This window comes from Scatophagus argus, chromosome 4 (genome assembly GCF_020382885.2).
Source record: "Scatophagus argus isolate fScaArg1 chromosome 4, fScaArg1.pri, whole genome shotgun sequence".
Classification (NCBI taxonomy): domain Eukaryota; kingdom Metazoa; phylum Chordata; class Actinopteri; family Scatophagidae; genus Scatophagus; species Scatophagus argus.
Window position 1 is genome coordinate 8404562 of NC_058496.1, and position 24487 is coordinate 8429048.

Genomic DNA, 24487 nt, shown 5'->3' on the forward strand with positions numbered 1-24487 from the left:
CTCACCTCAGTCACAGCCTCTAATGATGCAGAGTGTTTAAGCAGGAGATCCATCACACGCATGTGGTTCTTTTTGCAAGCAATATGCAAAGGAGTGAAGCCATTCTGTAGAAAAAAAAGACAGAAATGATTATCATTGCTAACAAGATTAAAAACAACTTCTGATACGGTGAGTGTGTGTGTGTGTGTGTCTGTTTGTGTTCTGTCACTGACCAATGCCCGAGAGTTGGGTTTGGCCCCTTTGTCCAGCAGTACTTTGGCCATGCGGTGGTGGCCGCAGTGTGCCGCCACATGCAGAGGGGTAAGGTGGTCCAGTGTGATGTCATCGATCTCTGCGTTGTACTGCAGAAGCTGCTTGACACAGTCCATGTGGTCCCCCTGTGCTGCCATGTGGATTGGAGACAGGCCATTCTGCAAAAAAAACAAAAAGAAATGTATTGACTCTCTCATCCCTCTCAAAACAGGAAGCAACTTGCCTTGTGGTGAAAACAAACATTCAGAACAAAAACCAGCAGCAAGAATCTGTGGTTGTGTTTGACTGATGGATCACAAAGCTTTACTTTGACTTGCTTAAAACAACCCACTGATTTGTACTCCTTCTCATACTCGATGGTGTTCAGCTCATTTTGAAAAGAAGTTAAGACTTTTCTTGTATCGAGGTGGATTACCTTGGTCTTTGCCTGGATGGGGGCTCCATGGTCCAGCAGGATCTCTATAATCCTTACATGACCATTTCTGGCTGCACAGTGCAGAGGAGTCAGCTCATCCTAGAGAGGGAGGATTGTTAGTGATTTAGCTAATGCTGCATCAAATTAGAAAGCGTGAGGGAATCAAAGATTTAGTGAAGGAAAGATATCTACTGCACCTTGGTCTTGGCATCAATCTGAGCCCCTCTGTCCAGCAGGAGCCGGACCATGATCACATTCCCTCGTCTGGATGCAATGTGCAGAGGAGTGATACCATTCTGCAGAGTAAAGATGCACTTAGACAAGCACTCACAAGGAGAACAGACAGCAACAACACAGATTAACCTTGCAATATTAGTCATTCCCTACCTTTGGGGTGAAATTGACATTGGCTCCTCTGTTAAGCAACAACTGAGCTACGTTCAAGTTTTCATAGTGTGCAGCAATGTGGAGGGGAGTGAATCCAGTCTGCAGGGACACATCAATGTGAGTACATGACACGCTCATTACCTTTGCATTTTAGAAAACAAGGACATCTAACAGATGTCCATACCGACTTTACGCATGTGCCATTGTCTGAATCCACACACACACACACACACACCTTGCTGAGGACATCAGGATTGGGGTCATTCTGCAGAAGCACTGCGGCTGTGCGTGTATCGTCGTTGCGTGCTGCGATGTGCAGCGCGGGGAGGCGGACCTTTCCCTTGGTGCCGTAGTTGATGAGCAGGGCTACGACATTTTCATGTCCCTGCTGAAGTGCCACGGCGAGGGGAGTAAATCCATCCTGCAGCACACAGGAAAGTTAGAGGACTGATTGACTCACACAAAGAAAATCACAGAGATGTGAGAAGTGAGAATGAAACAGAATGGAAACACAATGAGTCTGGATCAGCAAGGATGAGATTGGGGAATTTGGGAAGAATCGTCTTTAAAAACTTCTCTCAGTTCTTCAGTACCTCAGTTGGAATGCTCTGATTGGCCCCGTTCTCCAGAAGAAACTTCACAACCTCTAGATGGTTTTCTTGTGCAGCCATGTAAAGTGGAGTGAAACCCTTCTGTCTCAGAGACACGCACATCACACACACACACACACACACCACAACAGCAAGAGCAGAGGCACAAGCACAGCAGCAAAGAGATAGGAAGACAGTGACAGATGCACGCACAAGGATGTTAACAGAGAGGAAACACCAACACACAGAAATATAGGAACAAAGACACATGTTAACAGATGGAATTGCAATAGATACTACAGTGGTTCACACTAAAGTACACGTAGTGTGTCCTGTAATCGCAGCGGTGAGAGCAGCACAGAGTCTCACCTGGGACTGAGCGTTGACATTGGCCCCGTAGTTAACCAGCTCTGTGACCACCTGCTCCTGCCCTGCCAGGGCTGCGATGTGCAGGGCCGTGTTCCCCTTCTGTTTAAACACATATACATGAGAGTAAGATTACACATCCATAATGAACAATCACAAAGATTGCAGGTTAAATCCAACATGTACATTTATACACCGAAGCACTCAGTCCACCACTACCAGACTCTGAAATACCTTCTATCCCCAAGCCAGCAGACTCCTGTCGCAGGGACAGGACTGACACAGTCATACACATACCCAAACATACACACACACACACACCCAAACATGCATACCACTGCATGGCACACACTTTAACAACCACACTTGAATGTCTTGCTGTATTGCACGTGTGTATATTTATATCTTTTATATTATTACCTTTATTCTATATTGCTATTTTTTTTTTTTTTACTATATTTACTATGTCTTTGGGTAGCACCATGTTTGTTTCATTGCTCTCTGCACTGCACATACATAGCTGTAATGATAAATGTGCTGTTTTGGACATGGGAGGTCTCATACGCAGACAGATCTTTCATGCTGTATTGTGACATTACACGCTAACATTAATTACCATAACTGGTCAAACAATGAACATCATTTGAAATTTTTTAATAGTGGTGTCGATTCTAGTTTTCGTGGCAACGCAACAAGATTGTCAAACTTTTTCTTTTTCAGAGGGCTTTACCTTTGTGGTGGTCTCCAGGACAATTCCATTGTGGAGTAGTTCCAGCACCATTTTGACGTGGCCTTCTTTCGAGGCCAGATGCAGCCCGTTGAGCCCATTCTGAATGAGAGAGCAGAGTAGACCTCATACTGAAGGGCCCTAAACACACTATCACCCCAAACATGTGCTTATCAAAAAGAAACAACCACATATAAACACAAACAAGCACATGGAGATCGTGCAAAACTGAACATCTGTTTTGTTTTTAATCACAGTGACTGACAGACTCACAAACCAAAGCAGGCAAATACTTACACTGGACACCATGCATGCAGTACTCTCAGAGCAGTCATTAGCAAACACAATGTCTACAGGGATGAATCAATCAGGGTGTGAACATTTTAATTTGATTAATGATGGTGAGAGGAGGAGACGGGGGGCGGGGGGATGGCACGCCGCTGGTCTCGTGGCTGGGAAGAATACGAGCCGTGTGGGATAGGTCTGACCTCACACAGCCTTCCTTCAGCCGCACAGGACATGTGAGGTTGGACCTTTCCCACACCACTGATATTATTCCTCTGAGTGGGGAGACCACAGCACACCATCACTCTACTGCAGACAGAGGAGAGAAGGAAAGCAGGGGAGGGGAGGGAGGCCAATGGAGGAGATGAAAGCAAGAAAAAAAAAAGGGAGGTGAGTTAGAAACCATCACCAAACGAGAGTAGAGAGGGTAGTGGAGTGGCTGTTAGGTAAAGAGTAAAAGAAGAGGAGGGGAAAACACAGTAAGGGAAAACCAGGAGTGAGGCAGTGTCCTGGTGAGTGGCACACATCCACTCAGACGAGGAAACACAACTGCCGCAGTCAAGCCTCCACCTGGCCAAACTCTCACCAGACTGTACAAACAGCATCAGCACTAACAGTCACACACCTAGAACTACAAAACCCTCACCACCAGGGTTTAAATGAAAGTCCATGCTCAGTGCTACAGTGTCACTAATATACCTGTGGTGATAATATAAGAGGCTGCAGCCGACATTTGGTGTCTTAATTATTAGTGCATTAATGTATGCAACATTGAGCCAACTGTGAGTAAAATCTGAAAATTCTTAAATTTGCTGCCATCTAGTGGTCTCATAAAAAACAGTTTAGTTTGGAGAAACATTTCTTCAATAAGCAAAACACCACTCGACTAAACTGAAAGATTGCAGTGCAAAGTGCAAAACTTGCCTAATTCAAGTGAAGATAAGAATACTGAAGATTATCACTTAACACAGATAACACAAAACAGTGAAAAATAAGAAAATTTCATATGACTGATATCAACTCTACATGAAATCAAATTATGCTATTCATGTTGCAAGACTATTTGTGCACGTAATTAGATTTTTTATCCATGAGGTGTCTCCCTTCATCACTGAAGGAAGCTGCCAGTAATGGTTACTGCGTGGTGTCACTTCACATGAATAAATCTGTTGATATGCAGGGTCTGGTATGAAGTCTAAAAAAATAACCCTCATTGAAATCCTGACAGAAGCATTACCAGCAAAAATGACAAAATGTTGAGGACAGCAAAAGTGAATGGAGGAGAAACCATGACTAAGTTAGATTAATGAGCCAGAGGAATCATACACACACACACACACACACACACACACACACACACACACAGTTTTGGCCAAGTTTCAGTAGCCTGAAGGCAGCGGTCCTAACGCACTAACGCTGCCTCTTCCTGGACACTCTGGGAACAACCGTCAGAATAAAGGAGGCAGGATGGAAGAGACAGGGCGAAGGAGAAGCCCCTGCCCCATTTATCGCCTTCCCTGGAGACCCTGGAAACTCTACCTGCCACCTGCAGTCAGTGATTAACAGTCTACTCGAGCATGCACATACATTACAGTGCATGATCGAGTGCACAGGCGGACGGATGGGCACAAAACAGTACACTGATCAAGTCTGACACTTCATGCACGTGAGACACTCAAAACACATTTATACAGAAGTAATAATAATAATACAAATGGTGGTAAACACGGTTTACAGTAGGATAAAGTACTGCAGGCTACTTTTCTCTTTGGATTGGAACAAAAATGACTAAGTATTTCACTGTTGGTTAATGCAATAAGCTGAATTGTACTGCCTTTTCAATTCACACTTTGTCATTCTTTTTTTCTGAATAAGAGGTGGGAAGTCCATCCACCTCCTGAACTTTAATTCAAACAGACAGAAAGCAAACAGGCAGACAGAAAACTAAATCCTGGCAGGACTGAAATGTGGGCACATGAATATCCAAATATTTATGCTTCTCTTCTTTCCAAGCACTATATTGCAGTACAACATGAAAACCAGTTTTGCAGATAAGCAAACCGCCTGACGTGAATTAAAAGCCAAGAATGGCATAAATAAAAAACATACTGGCTTACAGTTAGATGAACTTGCTAGTCAGAAGCTATAACTCCAACCAGTTCAGTCTGGGGAATGGACAGCTCTCTCACCTGATTGGCTGTATTTATATCGATGCCATTTTTGATATGTTCCAGGGCCTTGTCTAGGTTGCCAGAACGGGCCGCCCGAAGGAAACTGTTGCCAGCATCTGCCTGCAAGTGGAAAATAGAGAGGGAAAGAGGAGGGGGAATAACGGGTATAAGAGAAAGTGAAAGACACGTATAGTGGAGGAGTGGAGAGGGAAAGTGGAGAGGGAGACAGCACTTGGTTAATATTTCTTTGGAGGTATTAGAAGGTTTGAATCCGTTCAGTAGCAATCCATAAGTTTTCCCCTCATGTCACTCCGCCCTTGAGTTTCTTGGACAGTGCAGTTTGAAAGTCTGTATATACACCTTGAATATGCTTGTGTTAGAGGGTGTGGTCAGTGAAGTGGTGGAGTACACAAACTCCCAAACAAGAGCTCTAAACATTTGTCCAGGAGTGTATCTGTTGCTGCTCAGGTGATAAGGCGAATGTGGGAGAAACAAACGACAGCTACTGGAGTGTATGTTGAGCCCAGCAGACTCCATGTGTGTGTGTGAATGAAAGCAAGAGAAAGGGACACAAGGTAAATGCAGAGAGATAGGATAGAGAGGCAGTTTAGTGAATTCTGGCTCATGGACCAGCACATGGCACGTCTAGTGTTTTTGTCTGTGTTTTGTTTGTGTCTGAGGGCTTCATGCCTCTCCCAGACAGGGGAGCTGCTGAAACAGGATCACTCATGCGGCACCGGGGGGGGCAGGAAGAACAGAAGCAGCCAAGGGAAAACCACAGGGAGAAACTCGACTTCAGCAAACCCTGCACTTTTCCCATTTCATTTGCATGATCTCCTCTCTGTTCCCCCCATGCCCATCCTCTAACCAGTTATCTCAACATGCTGGTAATCAGCAATCCAATCGCTGTGTATATATTTTCACACACACACACACAAAAATTGCATTTATAAACCCCACATAGAAGCATTTTCTGATCCAAAAAAGAAAGACACCAAACGCTACGCAAACCGCTTTTCTCAAATTCATAACACACGGCTTTAAGCTTTGTTGTCTATTGTGACAGGGTTGTTGGTCCTCTTTTGACAGAGAGGGAGAGAGCCTGAGTGAAAAAGAGAAAGGATCAACATGCCTGAAGTAGAGGCATAGCAACAAATGACACAACACACTCTCAGCATGACACCAATGGCACAGCGCTGTGCAAAGAGAGAGGTCAGTTTAAAACAAAATGCCGGGGCAAAGACTGGGAAATCGGAAATTTTAACAAGAAAGTTTGTGGCAAAACATGATCCGACAATTTGTGGCTGTTTTTCCTCATATCTGGGATGAAATTTATACAGTGGCAAAGTTTCTACTTATCAGATGACCTTAACACATTGTGCAGAATCCCATGTGTAAAGTAATAAATCCTCGGCTGTTGTGAGTACACTGACTCATGTGGAGCACCACTTGCCTCTGAGTCATCGTCATTCTCTCCATAAGCTGTTTTTGTTTTTGGCTTTTGCTAACAGACAATTGAGAAGAATATTACTCTGCAGTACAAAGCTCCTGGGAATCACTCGCGCACACACACTGACAGGCTAAACACTGATTAGACAATCCCACACACATTTAAAAAAAGAGAGAGAAAAAAAAACTGGATGTACCGTAAAGCAAAAAAATTGATTTATAAAGCAACTGCATAATAATTACTAATAAAAAGTAGTAAAACAGAAATTTGGATTTCAACACATATTGTAAAGTCTCTGGACCTTTTTGTTGGTCTACTCAGGATTTCAGTTAATGACTTTATTGACTCCCATAGACTCTTTAATTTTCACTCTGAAGAAGTTTAAAATCCACAAACCTCCTCGCTCTGGACTGCTGCAGAGCGATAAACTGACACCTCCCATCCTCGTGCACACACACACACACACACACCTGCCACTGGAGCTATGACCATAATGAGATATACCACCGCAAACAGTTTCCATAAATGAATCTTTGTGAATGTGTACAGACACACATGTGCTATGCATGAGAATTCATTTACTATTACAATTAAGAGAAATTATGGAAAAGATTGACAGGACACGCTGACACCCCCCTGCCCCCCAATATTCCATGCATATGATCAATGAACTGCAAATTTCATGAGTAAAAACCCCTTATTCTTTAATTATTGTTGTCTGTTTTTGATGTATCCTTTTGTCCACGTACACTTTCTGTCGCATGAAATGTTTGCAGACTCTGCCATGGCGACACAAGAAAAATCCTTTCATGAAAGAGGGAGCAAATACAGCTGATGCAAAGACACACACACACACACACACACACACACACACACAGTCTAACACAATATACGTGGTCCCACAGTAAATGGTAGCATGGTAACACCATGGTAAACCCTGACTGAGGCCCCTCTGTTGGCTTCCCCCTCAAACTCAGTTCACTTCCCCCCAGAAACGAGCCTGTTGAAAGCAGCCTAGAGAGACTCGAGCAAGACGTCTCTGGCTACAGCAAATTTACTTTCCTAGTGATCAGTCCAGCATTTTTACATTTGCATGTTTTGGTGTGTATCTGCTTGAGTCAAGAAGTGAGCGTATGGCATGGTGAGATAAGGATGCAGGGGAACCACACCCACCCACCAACTCAGACATAAACAGGTGCAGTGCACGTCACAGGCTAAAAATGCTCTGTGGCAATTTCCCTGCTATATCTAACTGGAGTCCAGTGTGTTTTAGATGAATGTGTGGTTCCCTGATTATTCCCATAGAGAGCAAACAAGCTTGGGGCTCTGGCGCTGATTGGAGAAAAATGAGCGAACACATTAATCATACTGTTCAGAGCAACAGAAACACAGACAATAACCTGCTAAGCAGCTGCACGGTTAACAGCAGCAGCATCAACGCACACTGTCGTGCAATGTGCGTGCAACAGTCCTCAGGCGGAGACAGCGCAAGGCTCTTCATAATGAAGCTCAGAATTACCAAGTCAAATTATTCCCCTATCTCATCACAGAAAATCCTCGGCCCTCAACTCCCCTCTCCTCGTCTTTATCTCAGCTTTTCTTTCCTGTTGCCTTCTTCCTCTTCATCCCTTGCTTCTTGCAGCTCCCTCTCTCCCCTCCTCTCCTGGTGCTGCAGCAGACGGGATGACATCACCTCCCTCGCTGGTGGACTGCAGTGTTCAAAAACTCAGTGCACACACACGTGTGTGTGTCTGTGTGCACACACAGGAGACATGACAGAAATCAACATCCCAGCCACAACGAGCCTCTACAAAGAACGACTACACCTGGAGAATCATCATTTTCACAAGAGATCGACTGCGTGTGTGTGTGTGTGTGTATTCTGAATGGAATCAGACTGAGTGTGTGTGTTTGTGTGTATGAGGAGGAGAAATAAGACAATGTGAGGCATTAGCGGAGAGGCAGGAGAGCAGAAAGTAGACGTCACCATCCTGAAACTGTTTGTGATCTGACTGTAAAGATGTGGATTTGAGAACATGCTGTTATGAGTCTGCAGTGGGCTTCAAAATGGCTGCTGTAACCTCATCAAGTTATCTCTCCATCTGAATTCAATCTTTGTGTCAACGGTTTCCCTTCTGTGTGTGCACTGTTGCAGGACTTACACGTACTGTAATGCCATACTGTGATCAGGATAACCTCTCTCACATCTGTTTTTGTTGACTTGATAGAAACATGGAAAACCACCTGTTTTTTTTGTTTGTTTGTTTGTTTGTTAGTTTTTTGGAGCATTTAGCTGTGTCTATCATTACATCAGCTGCAACGAGACAAATTTCAAGGGGAATGTTTTTGTGATTTTAGGAGAGAGTGCTGCTAACGGTGACTTTAAGGGCAATGACCCATCATCTCCAGCTCAACAAACTGTTGCCTTACATGTAATTATACCTACTGTCCTATAGATCAAGAGGGAAAAAAGCTTCTTACCTACTTGCTGCTACAATTTAATACAGGGGCTCCCATCTTTTTTTTCTTACTTGTGATCCCTTAAAATGAAGCCTACTGTCTACTTGTAATGCCTCAACACAATCTGGATGTGACATTTAAGCATTTCAATCAATTTTTCCATCTCAGATTGATTTAATTGAACAATTTTACAAGCCTGAAAACATTAAAGTGCAAAAATAATTAAAAAAAAAGATTTTCATATGTATAAAGTTTTTCTTTTCCAATCCCTTTACTTATCAGATCTAGCACTGGACCGCTGTTTTAAGTATGCCCTGTCTTTCCAAAGAGTCTCGACACGTCTAGCCTGCATCTGAACGGGTCTCTTCGCGACAGAAGAGAGAGCCAAGCCCTTGTTAATGCAGTCAAGAAAAAAGTCCTGGAGGCCTTCCAATGAGTAACACTGGGAGAATCTCTCTGCCAAACATCCACATAAATTTTATTTGGATGTGGACCCAATATCTGCTTCAGAGAACCTCAACATTTCTATTAAAATTAAGATAATAGTCACAATACACAGAGTCTCACTCTCTCTCCCACACACACACACACACATACAACATGAATTTGCAGGCACAGCACCAGGTGCAATCATATATAGTTTAAGAGCCACCAAAACTATTTGTACACCCAGCAGAAAGGTGAAAATAAGGTGCACGTGTGTGTCCAGCATGTCACAAGTCCTGCTTTCGCTGCAATAATTTCCTGAACTTTAAACAATAAAAATTGTGCAAACAAAAGTTTGCTATTTTTTTCCCGCTGAACCCGGTATCTCGATGTATTTAAATCTACAGTGTGGTTTCTATACATTTTAGGGGAATACTGAACAGCGGATATGGAAATCACTGCAGAGTGCTTAAACAGCCATTTCATCAGCCTTTTTCTGCTGACTTGCATTTGTTGCAGAAATTGATTTTTTTTCCTCTCCCTCTCTGTCCTGTTCTTTCTCTGGCCGCCATCTCTGCCTTCATCTCTCAGGCTGCTTGTGGAGCTTGAACAGGCAGCTGTTTCCGGCTACAGAGATGTAGTAAGTGTAGAGTCAGTCAGACTGAGACTCGTGGGAGCGTTCAGCTATGGACACATTTACAGGAAGTAAGCGAGCGAGGCACCAGGATGAAGATGTTACATTCCCCCGCTCAACACTGTCTGTCAGTTTGTATGTAAATCTGCCTGCCTGCTTCTATTCCCTGTATGTGGCGAAGCGTCTTGTCCCATTTTTTACTATTTACTTTCTCACACTCCCACCCTCCCCCCTCTCTGCATCCCACTGTTTGTCCCTGCTGCACTCATGGACCGTCTCTTTATATCTGGCCCTGCTGCAGCCTCACCGCTTGAAGATGAGATTGTCATGGTTATTGTGATCTTTTATCGGATGGACAAAGAGCCATAAGCAGAAGATAGAGTTTGGAACCTATGGAGGATAGGATCAAGATATGGCAAACATCCTGTGTTTTATTGCACAGTAACAGTAATTATACAGAAAGTAAGAGTCTGGAAAAGACCAAAAGGATATCTAAGAATGAGTGACTTTCGAACCTACGGTCTGAAATCTAGAAAATGTAAGTCTACCACGGTTAAAATCAAATCAATTTAAACTACACCCAAACAAAACAAATATTACACGATATATAAATAAAATAAAAATCAAGTTAAATCACTAACTGGTGCCATATTTACATTAAACTGTATGATGCTTCAGTATTGAACCTGCTGAAATGCTACAGAAAACCCACTGAAAGCTCAGAAGTCTTTTCTGAGAAGGTACAAAGTAAGTGCATTTATTCATGTGCTGAACTCATACTTAAGTGTTTCTACGCTTTTCACTACAACCCCAAAACATTTATGTGACAAGTAATCAGTTCATAAAAAATGTTCTGTTGAAGATTAAACTACCCAGCCCAATACAAAAGTATTCAACGTTAGCTCTGTGTTGAGCTGCTAAAATATTGAAAATGCTGCTTACATGTTAACTCACCAGTAATGATAATAATATTACAAACACAACAATTCTGCATGATCAGTACTGTTATGTTTAGGGATTTAAGTACTTACTGTATGGTGTTTCTGTCTTTTATAGAAAAAAAAAGTATTATAATAAGCATTTTTTCCACAGCTTGTGAAGGATGTGAATACTTGTGTGCCAACTCTTATTTCAGATCACAGATGGATGATTTGGCTGTTTAAGTTGACCCTTGGCCACTTTTTCTTTCTTTTGGCTTGTTTGCTTGTTTAATTGCAAATTTCTCTTATTTATGAGAGGAACTAAACGTGATGAAAAACTGCAAGAAGTGAAAAAAACAAAAAAAAAACTACTGACAGCGTTGTAAAGCTGAAACTGCTTTAAAACTTCACCGTCACCAACAGATAAACTATAAATGGGAACATTTCTACAAGTTGCATCACCTACAGTTAACCCTCACAACCTCTTCTTGCATTACCCCAGGTAAACTGTGACACTCTGACACAAAATTAACACTCGTACTCATCCAGGCAGCGGGGCCCTGTGAGCCCTGGGCTGCCAACATCTCTGCTTTCTCAGTAGATTAAACAGACTATAGTCTTCAGTGAGTCCATACTGACAGACTCTCATTAATCGCCCACTAATCAGTTTACTGACCTCTAGTTTACTTACCACAGCTAATCCTGGTTGACATCCTACAATCTGAACATCAAACAGGGGAACAAACAAAGTCAAAAACAAGATTAAGGAGGAAAACAGAACATGATACACACCCACGCATATACGCACTTACACTAATCTTGGATGCACATGCATCACAGCTCTCACAGATACTCGAGCTCCCTCCCATGTTGCTATGGGAGGCTCAGTCTGATGGGTTTGATCAGGACAGGTTACGCTTGGGTCTCTAAGCAATGACTTGCTATGTGCTATACTATGTGTTAACGCTACATCACTTCTTTAGAGCCTCGATTAAAACCGCAACAAGTTAGTCCGTGTTGCACAAGTGACAGATCACTTTCTCATTAAGCAGGACTGATGTTTACATCGCCATGACCTTTCTTTCTTCGCTCTCTTGTTCTGTCTGTCTGTCTCTCTTTTTTCCTTTGCAACTGTCTTAAATAAACGAAGGTATATTCACGACTGTAAACAAGAACGCGCCATGAAAGAGGAGCCAAGTCTCCAATCGGTTAATATGAATGGGCGGTTAGAGAACAAGAACGGTACTTAGTGAGCACAGAGCAAACGCAGAGAATAAGGAAGGATAAAAAAATATGAGCTTGCACAAAAATCTACAAAGAGTAAACCCCAGTACATCAATATTCATATGTTAAGAGACAGTAAGTAAAGATGAAAAAAGTATTGGCCTGTTGTGAAAGGATAAAAACAGGGAGGGTTGGCAGGTGCATTACATCTGACAAAATGCAAACCGAGGATTTTATAAACATAACGTTGCAATAAAGAAGCAATAAAAGAAGAGTGGTAGAGGAGTGCACAGGTGGAGAGAAACAATATGAAGAAACAAGAGAGAGAGAGTGACAGGAGAGGGGACGAAGTGAGAGGGGTAGAGGGAGGACGGTGAAGAGGAGACGGAGAGCAGCAGAGACGGTGGTACTCACTCCAAAAGTGACGATCTTGACTGGCATGCCTGTTGGCCCTCCACTCTCTCTTCCTTACGTTTTCTGTTTCTCTCAAACACACAGCTGTCTTTTCTGTTGCCCCCTGCAAGTGCCGCAGTACCGGGCCTACAGACCCCCGTCCAACGTAAACACGAATACACACACACACGCCGAGACACGCATGCACACACACTTGAGTAAGCATGGTGGGTGGAGAGACTGGGAAGGGTGGGGGCTGAGGGGAAGGGGGGCCCAGGGGTTTATCTCTGGAGGAATGCTGCCTGTATCTAAAGACACACATTTCACACACAGCCAAAAACAAATGGGCACCCTACGCTCTCACCATGAGTTTCCTAACTACGTCCTGGCTCCTTTTTGGCTACTTTTCTTTTTCCTTCATTTTGTCAAACTTATTTTTTTCTAAGTGCCTCACTTGCTTTTTTGTTTTTTTTTTAGATCAAGCTCCTTTCATTTTTTTTCTCCTTCATCCCCATCTTTTTCTCACCCTTCTTCTACCCTCCATCGCACACTATGTTCTGCTCTCCACCTCATCCATCCTCACCACCTCTCAGGTTTTGTTGTACCCCAACTCTCTGTGTCACCCTAACTTTATCCCTCTTTTCTCCTGTCCTTTCTTCCCCACACGTCACGCCCATCTGTGTCTCCTGTATGTTTTGTGACAGCCAGACAATCTTTTTTCTTTTTTCTTTTTTCCACAGACCAGGCAATACCAGAATAGCATAGAGTTACTGAGGAGAATGGGTGTGTTTTTTTTTTTTTTTTCAGAGTGGGTCTGTTTCAGTCTGTGCGGTGACTTACAGTGACAAAGCGCCTGGCGGGGGGGTCGCTGCCACCGCCCCGTGACAATGGGCCAGACACACGGGGTGGGGGTAGCACAGAGGGGCCAGCCTCTCAAAAGGCCCTGCCTCTTTTAATAAAGCGTCTGTCATTCCCTGCTTGAAAAGGCCTCCTTTTCTCTACCTCTCCCCTCCTCTCTCCTTCTCCTGGCTAAATGCTGGGAAAAGCACATCACTGCCAAAACCACGCAGAGAGATAAATGCTTGTAAGAGAGGGGAAGGAGGGGGAAATGTAGAAAGAAGGCTACGCACTTCTCAGTGCCACTGGACCGTGACCTGGGCAAAAACATCACGTGGGATTTCTCTCCTGCCCACAGTATTAAGCTTGGACAGTGATGAGCACTCCACTGCTAAAGAATGTGGGGCAGGGGGACTACAGGCACTAATGTCCATGAAGACATGACAAATTAACCTGTGGTCTTCTATGAAACGTGGTGTTCACCTCTTCCCTTCTGACACAAGCCTCCTTTGGCTCAGCCTGCAGAGAGAAACTCAACTCATTGGAGGGGGAAGAATGATAACTTATCATGTCCTAATTGATAAGACCTTAAAATGTGGCAGAATCAAGTGAGTGATGACAGGGGTTTTCTCTGGAGGTCAAGCTCCACGGACTTAAAGATCCCCTCCACTCTAAACTGCCCGATTATTCTTAATCGACTGATTTTTGAACTTCACTGTGCAGGATGATGCATGCGCAGAGTTTAATGCTAGAAGTTTCACATTAATCTGCTAAAGTTTCTCTGGTCTCACCTTAAATCAAAATTTAACACATGTATGTTTGAGCAGGGCTTCGTGACTTCAGCTCTAGTTTCAAAGTCAGTATTTGGTGCTCGAAATATACAATTTGAAGTGTGTGGTGAAAACTTGCAAACTTGCAGTGGATTAAAAGATTTCTTGTGTTCTGTAGTTACTTATATTTATATTCATGGACGTAGGATTTTTCAAGTAAGTTTTCTTTGTGGAAAAACCCAGAATTTATTATTAAAAGGTTTATATGTATGTCATATTTATTATGTCTGGAAGGGATCTTTAAGTTCTTTATATTTCTGATCAAAACTTAAGTGAAATTCTTTTGGCTTGTTTGTCTTTTTGCTTTCACTCATAAACTATTCGGGCGAGTGACAGTGCAGGTTGTGTGACGATGACTGACTGTCACAGTATGTGGCTTGAGAGGTTGCAGGTCATTATAAAGCATACCCCACACTCAGGTTTTGCAACCCGGTTGATTTAGGTTTGGGACAGACGTGCCCTCTGCACCCTGTGTCGAGCCCCTCTTGTTGGCAGGATAAAGGCATACAGCTGTCCACGTGTGCTGCTTGTGGTGGTTTATTGCCCGTGTCCTGATGTCTCAGAGAACAGAGACCAGACCAGAATCAACATACACACTGATAGTCTGCCAGCTGTCTTTCTTAAACTTGTTGCACTCTTGACCCTGTCTGGCCCTTAGTGTCACTACCTCTCACCCACTTAACACCACACAGATGAAAAAGGTAACAGAATAGAACAAAAATAAGTTAATGAAGGATGGGAGGGTGATGTAACTTGTTATGTATGCGGACGAGGTGTGTATCTATGGACAAGGTGCTTGCAACCAAAAGAAGGAAAGAAGTGACTGTAGAAGACATACGGCGGCTTGCACAGTCGCCAGGCCAACATTATGGAGTCAAAGCCAAGCAGAACCTGAGACTGTAAGAAGAATTTTGAGAAAAGAAAAAGACACTCCCAGGACAAAAATTATTGCGTATTCGTACTATTCTATTCCCACTTGGCATAACGGCCCTCTAGTGTCAGAGTGAAGCTCTGCAGTAATGGCCTGCAGCAGCTTCAAAGAGAGAACAGGCTGGGTCGGGCTGATTACTGCAGCCCTGGCACAAAAAACTCACACTCGCACACATCAACACACACACACACACAAGACACACTTTCAACTCCTTATCCGGTGCTTCAGCTCTGAGCTGACAGAGGAGCAGTTTACGCATTAAGAGCAGCCGGTGTTAAAACCGCCTTTACTTTGCAGACAGATTACATATCACATGTCAGAGCACACACTCTGCCGCATTATATACATATTATCACACATACAGGACATAAAACACCTCAGCAAACACACATGTGCCTCAGCGTGACAAAGCCAGTCTGACCTGTGGAAGACAAAAACAGGGAGTTAGAAATACTTCAATGAGGGAGGAGAGCAGAAAAGATGAAGGCAATAGAGGAGAATGACAGCAGTAATATGTCAGCGCGGGGCCAGGGCTCCCATTAATCTTCATAAGTGGCGGGTAGTGATGGGGAAATACAGAGTGAAGATGTGCAGAAAGAGCCGCGGACAGAATCTGTCCCCACAACCCTCCACGTCTCCCAGTCGCAGTATATACGCAGTATCTGGGTGCTTGCTGAGAACACACACTCCATTATTTAAAACAAAGGCTCTAAACCATCAGTCACAACCGGGCTTGAGTCAGCATCAGACAAGATTCGAGCAGCTAGACCGTAATTAGATCAGTCTGGTTAACAGAAGCTGAGCTGAAGTGGTCTGAAGTTTTCAGACAAATTCAGATCTAATGTATTGTTCTGAAATTACTAGATATAAACTCTATCTGCCACTGTTGACATGACCTTTTTAAACTGGGACTTAATGCAATTCTATTAAAAGTCCCACAAGAACAAAAAAAGTACTCTGTCCGTCGAGAAAGAAGCACAGCAACATTTTGTATGCACACATTTATCCTCAAAAAGCTCATCTATGTTTTCATGTCTGTGAAGTTTCTTGCATGTCAGGGATTCTCCAGCAATGTTGAAAACATTTTCTAAAATGCAATAATGGTAGCACTTCTTACTCGGCATTTGCTTTACAGTGAATTATTGAGAAAATCCCATGTCAGATGAGAAATTAAAGGAGAATCCTGACACCTGTGCCACACCAGAAAGAAACCACTTCTGTGTGAATCTAAGGGACAAAATCCATCTTTGTGGTTGGTTTTAAAAAGGACAAACATCAAAGATGAGCAAATCTGATTCTTGGGGCTGATATTCATACTTGAATGTTTCTGTTTTTTTTCTTTTTTAAAAGTCAGACAAATAATCAGTCAATATTCAGGATATTGACAAGGACATTTTACAGCAGAAAAATAAACTTATCGCTGAAACATCGCTGAAAATAAAAGTTACAACTGTGAATAGCAAAGTTTACAGTAATGCAGACTATAAAACGTACAAAAAATGTAAAAAAAAACAAAACAAAAAACTGCAAACTGCAAGATGAACTGATGATTCCGTTCAACTTTAGTACTGAACTAGAACACAAACATTAAAGCAACATGTTAAGCCAGCAAGCCTCTATTTTGACCATTAAACGAAAATATCATTGATTATCTTCATGTGTTAATAATTATTATTCTTCATTTACCAGAACTTGTTTCTGTGAATGTGATACAAGCTGCAAAAGAGCTTTTTCATCTAGAGAATGCGATTCAATTAAAAGGCAGTTCTGCTACTGTACTGCATTTCTGGTTACTTATCAGTCCACATGGATGACAACAGAGATAAGCTTAAATCAGCAATGGCTGCTGCTTTGGTTGGACTCCACCACTGATACCTCAGAATTACCAAACAAGGCACAAACTTGGTAGATGACCCTCTATGGCACCCTGTGGGTCCTTCAGCATTACAGCATTACGTTCTCAGTGAACTAGGTCTTAAATCTATGTATCAGATTACAGTGTGCTATCATTTGATACGGGCACAGCGGCCTTTCCAAACATTCGTTTCAGCTTGTCTCTTTAACACTGCAGCCTCATTTCTCACAATAATAGGTGGAAGCTGTGAGGAAACGGGCTGGGAATAAAAGGGATGAAAGAAGAGATAGATGGAACGAGTAAGAGGTACAAGGCACAGCTAAAAGAAGGGCGGGTTTCTCGAGCCATAATAAATAAATGAGCCTGGGGAGGTTCATTTTATGGATATGTGTACGCGAGTCTTCCTCCACAGTTTTGTCGACACCATGATGGCATCTTCATCTGCACGGTCTTGCTGAGTCAGACCCTGATTCCCCTCTCACTCCCCTCCCCTCCTCTGCCGCACACCTTCCATCATCATGTTATCTACACTAAAGCAGCAGAGTGGCTTCAATGTATGTGGAGCTCTGTGTTAACATATAAGATGTTTCTACAGGGCTGCTTTCTAACAGTTCATATCTGCTGCCTCAGAGCCCAGATGCTGAGCTACCTGGCATATCAGAGATTGACTTGTTAATTAATATTTAATACAAGGAATTAAGGGAGATGCTCTCATTAGTAAAGGCAAGGGCTTAGGCAAGGATTAAAAAAATACTGCTGTCCATTGCTTCACTGCCAAATGCTGCCTCACACACATCCAAATTCAATTGCACACGCGCTCACACACTCGTATACGCATCAACACACACCTTCACCTACAGTGCAGTACATGCAGGTGCATAACACACACGCTCGCTCACAATCAACACGCACATATGCAGCTCACACCTTCCAGATGCAGGCGTACAGGTCAGGCAGCGGTATACTCAAACTGAACAAGGTCGTGCACCTCGTCGTCCGACCATTGGGTGGGTGGAGGGGGCAAAGTTGTTTATACTTTCTTTAAACAATATATATTATTATTGAAAATGACACTGGAATCATACATTAATTGCAATGGTTACTGTGTCTTACACACCCACCACTCTGCAGTAGAATCATTTTCAGTCCCAATGCTATGAATACTTCCAGTAACTTCAGATCTCACTCTGTATTGTTTGAAAAGGTCATCAACTTTTACTTTGTCTCGACTCTTTACTCCTGGCTGTGGTGGGCTGCAGTCTAATCCAGTATGAGATTTCAAGTTACTCGTTACGGTACATAATAATGCTAGCACTAATACAGATCAGTGGTATTAGCCAAAAACACCCTTTGTCTGAGGTTTAATCGTGGAGGGCAGCAAGAAATTAAATTACAATTGTGGTATTTTTTAAATGTCCTTAAATTCTGTGAGTTACACTCTTTTTCGAAGAGTTTTTATTATTTGTAAAAAATTAAAGATTTAAAAGCAAATCTTTAGTCTTCTCTAAACAAATAAAATGTATATGATATTACAGGCACAGGAAGCTTAGATATTTGTGGAACAACAGCCTCGCAGGTTTAACTTGTCAACACTGAGCAGATCTGTCCTGGTTATTGTTCACATTTGTTTTTGATCGTAACTCTCCATTCTTGGACAGTCGACCAGGTCTTCATCACTGCTTATGTTGAAACGGTGGAAGTAGGAATGTCATGAAATTTGTGGCAGACTAACTGTGCATACCTCTACACTGACTATATAAACACTGAAAGACTGTCCATTTCAAAGCAGTTCTCTACAGCTCTCAGACTTTCCGACCAGCACTTCCTTTGGAGTATACTTGCACATTTCACCATGCACTCTGCGCATTCACCTAAAACACATGCACATGCACGCATGCATGCACATTGATTGTCTCAGTTTTTCTCTTTCTCTCCCTCTCTCTCTCTTTATATCAAGGAAAAATACAAAAACAAAAACTCAAACTGAAAACTCAAACTGATGACACCTAAGGCGCCTTAGTTTAGGAAAAAAAAATGAAAAGGTTTTTTAAAAAGTCAAGGAATAAAACAAAAGTGGGCAAAGGAACACAAGTCATAAATGAGATGACCTGAAGGCAAAGATCTTAAAGCTTAAAATATTTAATAGCATTAAAATAAAATAGATCAAAAAGTAAAATAAATTGTTGAATAGTCTGGCATTTAGGAAGGGTCGGGGGGGTGAAATGGTCTAGAATCCTTAATCCATAACAAGCTAAACACTGAGTGGGAGGTTCGACGTATCTTCACGTTGCTTTGGGACAAAATAAGCACATTTCTGTTGTCTGAACAGGTAATATTCACATATCATCATCCAGTGACCGGCACTGTGACAAAAATCTTCTCATTTCAGCTTTATTATTATTATTCTTGTGGGCACCTTGAGAAAAACACAGATATGTACATTTACACTTATGCTAGTTTGAAATGTCTTTAAGAAAATTTCAACCCTGTATGGTGAACCTGCCCTGTAGGTGTGGTCTGCATTTGTAAAGCCATTTAGATTTCAGTTACTTGGGATGACTCCTCTGAAAGTTTTTTTTATTGTTTTGTTTTTTGTTTTTTTTTATGGGCCAGATTGTTCCCATGAGGCGTCTCACTGTAGCAAAAAGCTGGAGAAGATCGGTTCTTAATGGGTCAGCAAGACAAGGAGAATCCTGCTCTCCTGTCCTTTTCCTAAAGTTGGTATCTGGCCAACTGAGACATTATTACACGACTTCTGCAGTTTTGTATAATAGCGGCAAAGCCCCCTCTAACCTTTAATTTGAATTCTGCGAAGCTGGAATCAATAACCCTGGGACAAAAAAATGAGAGTTGCAATATCTGAATACGCCATGGCCTTTCACATGTAAATTAAACTCTGCCCCCCTAGCCGAAACAAATTACAGCCAACTGCTGGTGGCTGGACATGAATGGGCTTCCTAATGTAGTCTGCATTTACAGTGGGCTGGGGAGCAGCTGGAAGAGAGAAACCGAGACGGGAGAATTTATGTGACAGTGCAGAGTGTGACAGTTTGCTTTTTTTTCATATTGAGTCTGCCATGCAGCCGTACTGTGACGAATGGGGCTTGGCTCCCTGAGCATCTGTCTCAGAGGACTCACTGAGGGGTAATTAGAGCTGTGGGATGATAAGGGATATTCTCCAGGCCCACTAAAGTGGCAAAGGGGACAGGGCCTTTACACAGACCTCGGACATGTCACAATTCTACTTTACAGGAGGGGGTGGGACGGGTCAGGGGCGTTTAAATGAAGCGGGAGATTTTGGTGTAAATTAAATCAGCCCGCTGGGAAAAGAGTCATGGTTTATGGGACCAGTTTAAAGATGGCTGAGAGCTTAATGTCACCAAGCCGCTGACCAATCTGCATGATTTAACATGCTCACGCTACACTTAAAACTGAGAACAGTAAATAAGAAATAGCACTTCTTGGGTTTTATTTTCCTTTGCTCCAGCATCAGTTATAAGATTGTTTTTATTGCATCAATTGGTGAGATCTCAGAATGCAGCAATTTCACTACAACAAAGGGTAACAAACACAAGTGACCAGAGCATCAGGAAATAAACCCCCAGGTTGGTTGAATATATTTGCAAAGACAGACTACTCTTATAAGCCATGTATCACACGAACTGGACACAGAAATCCAAGATGGCAACCATTCACTTGACTGAAACCAAAGTTTGTTTTATATCAAGATAACTTCATTAAAAATTATTTTACAAGTATAAAAGCTTGGATTAAAAATTCAGAATAAGAAAATTAAATAGTAACCGAGTAGGGTAAGTTTTAGTGTGTGCAATGAGGGATTACTGGTGACTTAACAGATGCAAATTAAAATATTAAAATAAAAATAAACAGACCAAACTGTTGGCTTGTTTACAACCTGTATGATCATCCGATTACTTGTGTTTGTTGCTCTGTTGTGACCTTTTTTTTTTTAACAATTTTGCTGTAAAATTCGGCTTTCAGTAATTACTTTGGTGAGTACAATGTTCTCTGGCAAACTGAAGAAGAAGTTGAGGGTTGTGAGCAAAAAGGGACATTGTGTCATTTTTGTTTTAGTGCACACAAGTTGAGGAAAGGGCCAGTGAGGGGGGACTGGGTTCTTTTAGACGATCTCTCACTGCACCAGTCTTTCTCTCTGCTCCGACCCAGCAACCCACCATACTTCCCTCTGTATCCCTTTCCTCAATTCATTTCATACCATTTATGTTAACTGCAAACGATGAGTTCATCCTACATTCTTAAGAGGTTGATATTGTTTGGACACATGAAAAAACGTCACACTGGGTCTACAGTCCCAGCTGCACTGAGTAAGGGTGGTGTATTTGTTCCCAACTGACAGATAAAGGTAAACAAATCAAAACATCCTCTTTCACTCATTTAAAGAAGAAAATCGGAAAAAAAAGGAAAAATGCACACGCATTCAAGATCATCACCAAGGGAAAGACAATACTCCATATTGTTATGTGTTGGGCCAATGGCCACAGAATCTGGGACTGATAAATGCTTTACATGCTTGTCCAGTTGCCCTCTATGTGTTACCTTCATTTCTGTGTTAAATGTGTTCACCCCAACTTTGTTTTTAGCCATTTGTTCTTATATCTCCGCACTGCCAAATGGTAATACTTTGTCAGCTGAAAGTGGTATAACTGAGGTCCAAAAAAGGGTAACCTAATGACGCTCCAGAGTGTTTGGGAGCAATATGGAGATCGGAAGAGCGGGTTTAGGAATTTGACATGAGAGCAAGGGGGGAGCTTGGATTGAGGGGAAATCATCATGGCCAAGAGTTGTCTGGAACAAGTTTCCCAGCAGCTGTATTGCACTTAGATAATCTCTTCTCCACTGACTAGAAATGGATTCAAGATCATCTACTGTATTAGAAACGTGCAATAGAGCCTTCGGCAAACCTATCCCCGACTGAACAGATAAAACCAGACGAAAAACAGGCACGGCACATGACAAACACTGACGCAGGAAATACAGCCACAATACACAAACACAACACCAACACATCAAAGGCACAGGCAAAGGCAGGCTCAACCCCAAAATCTACAGCACAAACACCACAATGGAAAATACACAAACACAGACTGAAGCACAGACACAACACAGATGAACATTCAAATCAATTCTTCTACCAACACACAAACTGAAGCCATGCAAAGACAGAAACAGAGCATGCACACAAACACACCGATAAGATTAAAAGGTCGACCCGCAAAACACACACATCCTTCAAGCACTTCCTCTCCTTCCTCTCTTTCCATTTCCCTCTCTCACTCTCTCTCTCTCTCTCTCTCTCTCTCTCACACACACACACACACACAACTGACTTAATCCTAAACACAAACACAGTGGTACAGATGACACAAGCATATTTTAGAAATCAGAAGAACCCACAGGAAAAATACTTGGACTGTTGTCTGTTATCACTACTGTCAACCTGTGTAGTGCAAAGGCATACGCAGACATGCTAAATGAGTATCAAGGAAATATATCAAATCTATATTTTGCCCGTGGACTCTTACCATGTAATATGCTCTGCTTGAGAACATTAATTTCAGAGAAATCACAGACACCGATATAAAGGTTAATATTGATACATACATACATATGTTATATTTAAAAAATGTGAAACTAAAAGGAAAAAAAAAAAAGTGCAACCAAATCAAAAAATTAAAAATCAGCACGTTAGTACAATACGTCAAGCAAGGACAGGAACAAAGAAAAAGCTCCAGCCTGATCCCACGACACCTGACTGAATCAGCTCACAGCACAACAGCAACACTAGAAAGTCAAAGGAACCAGAACTACAATACCATAAGCAACACACAACAAAAACAAGAGAGATAAAGATAAAAACAACAACAACAACAGCAGAGCAACAATAGTGACACACACTTCAAATGACAGATACAAGATGGTCATAAATACAGAATATATATATATATATATATACATATAGATATATAGAAATAGGAAAAGCCAGATATACGTGTTGCTGATATTTACTTCATCATCATAGTGCCATACTCCTTGGCCATCCGGCATCTCAGAGCTCACACTACTGTCCTGATCGATTAGCCAGCGATGCACGGCGTGGGCCTAAAAGAACATACGACATAAAGACAGAGCCCAGTTAATCACAACAGTGAGGAGCAGAGAGATGGAGAGAAAGGAGAGGAGAGAGAAGGGAGAAGAGGGGGAGAGGAGAGGGACGGGGCGGACAGAAAACAATGGCAAGGAAATGAGAACGTTTTAAAGAGAAATAGGCGAACACTAAATTGAGACACAGGTAGAAAACAAGGTGAGGGAGGGAGGGAGGGAAGGAGGAAGAAAGAAAGCAGGAAGGGGAACCACTCCACCCAGTCCCACCGCACCCAACCAAACCCAACCCTTCCCTACTCCCAAACACAACTCTCCCTGTGGGAAACAGGTCAGGTTATGATGAGTGAGTATGAAAGGACGATGCGGCACGACGTGATGACATGACACATACAGTGGTGAGCGCTGGGCAACGCCACACTGATGGCGATGGAGGAGGATCTGGTGTTGAAGCTTTGTGACTCACGGATGGATCAGCTGTGGAAAGCTGCACCCTACACACACACTGGAGTGAACTGGGATTCATTTACATCACGCTTGTGCACGTCGACACGAAATGTACTGTACTTACCCAAAATTCACACACAGAAATGTGCAACCATGTATGTGCAGCACAAAATACACAACAGGAAACATATTTAACACAACACAGAGAGAAAGAAAAACACAGTAAGACCAAGTCTGTCCCCTGACTGAGTTGCACAGAGAAACAAAGTGCATACTGCTGTATCTGTCTTACACTAAAGAATATTTCTTCATGGAGTGAAAAACAATGGTTTTGGTTGAAAGCACAATTCAGACATAAGTTGTCAACAAAAGTCTGTGAGCTCCAGACAGTAACCAGACAACACTTCCCCCCCAAACACCCTCCTCCAGACAGATCTATCTACCTCAGATCTATTCACATTCGCTCTCTTGAGATTCAGATCAAACACATGCTGTAGCCAACTATAGTCCTGGTCACCCTGAAACACACACACAACCCCATCTGTTACTCTTGACTGTTGAGTCAGCACCAAAAAACAACCCAACGCAGCTCCTTTTGCGACACTCACTGTCGCTGTGTGGCAGAAATACAAGATTTGCACTCAAGTGAAATAGCAGAATCACAGGGATTAATTACCCTGTCATGGCTGCTACTGCACATTTACTATATACTTTACGCCAGCAATTTTATAGCACTTGTATTTTTA

General features: G+C 42.4%; 1 protein-coding gene across 15 annotated transcripts in view; it reads right to left on the bottom strand.

Annotated features, from left to right (window-relative positions):
- The window catches only part of ank1a (ankyrin 1, erythrocytic a), an 88344-nt gene that overhangs the window by 27876 nt on the left and 35981 nt on the right, over window positions 1-24487 (bottom strand). For 10 of the 15 annotated variants that reach the window (XM_046387452.1, XM_046387447.1, XM_046387445.1 and 7 more), the window contains 11 exons: window positions 23202-23294; window positions 5212-5313; window positions 2741-2839; window positions 2014-2112; window positions 1648-1746; window positions 1290-1475; window positions 1055-1153; window positions 865-963; window positions 668-766; window positions 213-410; window positions 6-104 (listed from right to left, as the gene is read on the bottom strand). In XM_046387452.1, the coding sequence (XP_046243408.1) occupies window positions 6-104; window positions 213-410; window positions 668-766; window positions 865-963; window positions 1055-1153; window positions 1290-1475; window positions 1648-1746; window positions 2014-2112; window positions 2741-2839; window positions 5212-5313; window positions 23202-23294 (1272 nt within the window). Of the gene's footprint in view, window positions 1-5; window positions 105-212; window positions 411-667; window positions 767-864; window positions 964-1054; window positions 1154-1289; window positions 1476-1647; window positions 1747-2013; window positions 2113-2740; window positions 2840-5211; window positions 5314-11774; window positions 11805-12721; window positions 12912-23201; window positions 23295-24487 lie in introns of those variants that run through there. The other 5 variants (XM_046387453.1, XM_046387450.1, XM_046387451.1 and 2 more) reach the window with 3 other exon arrangements.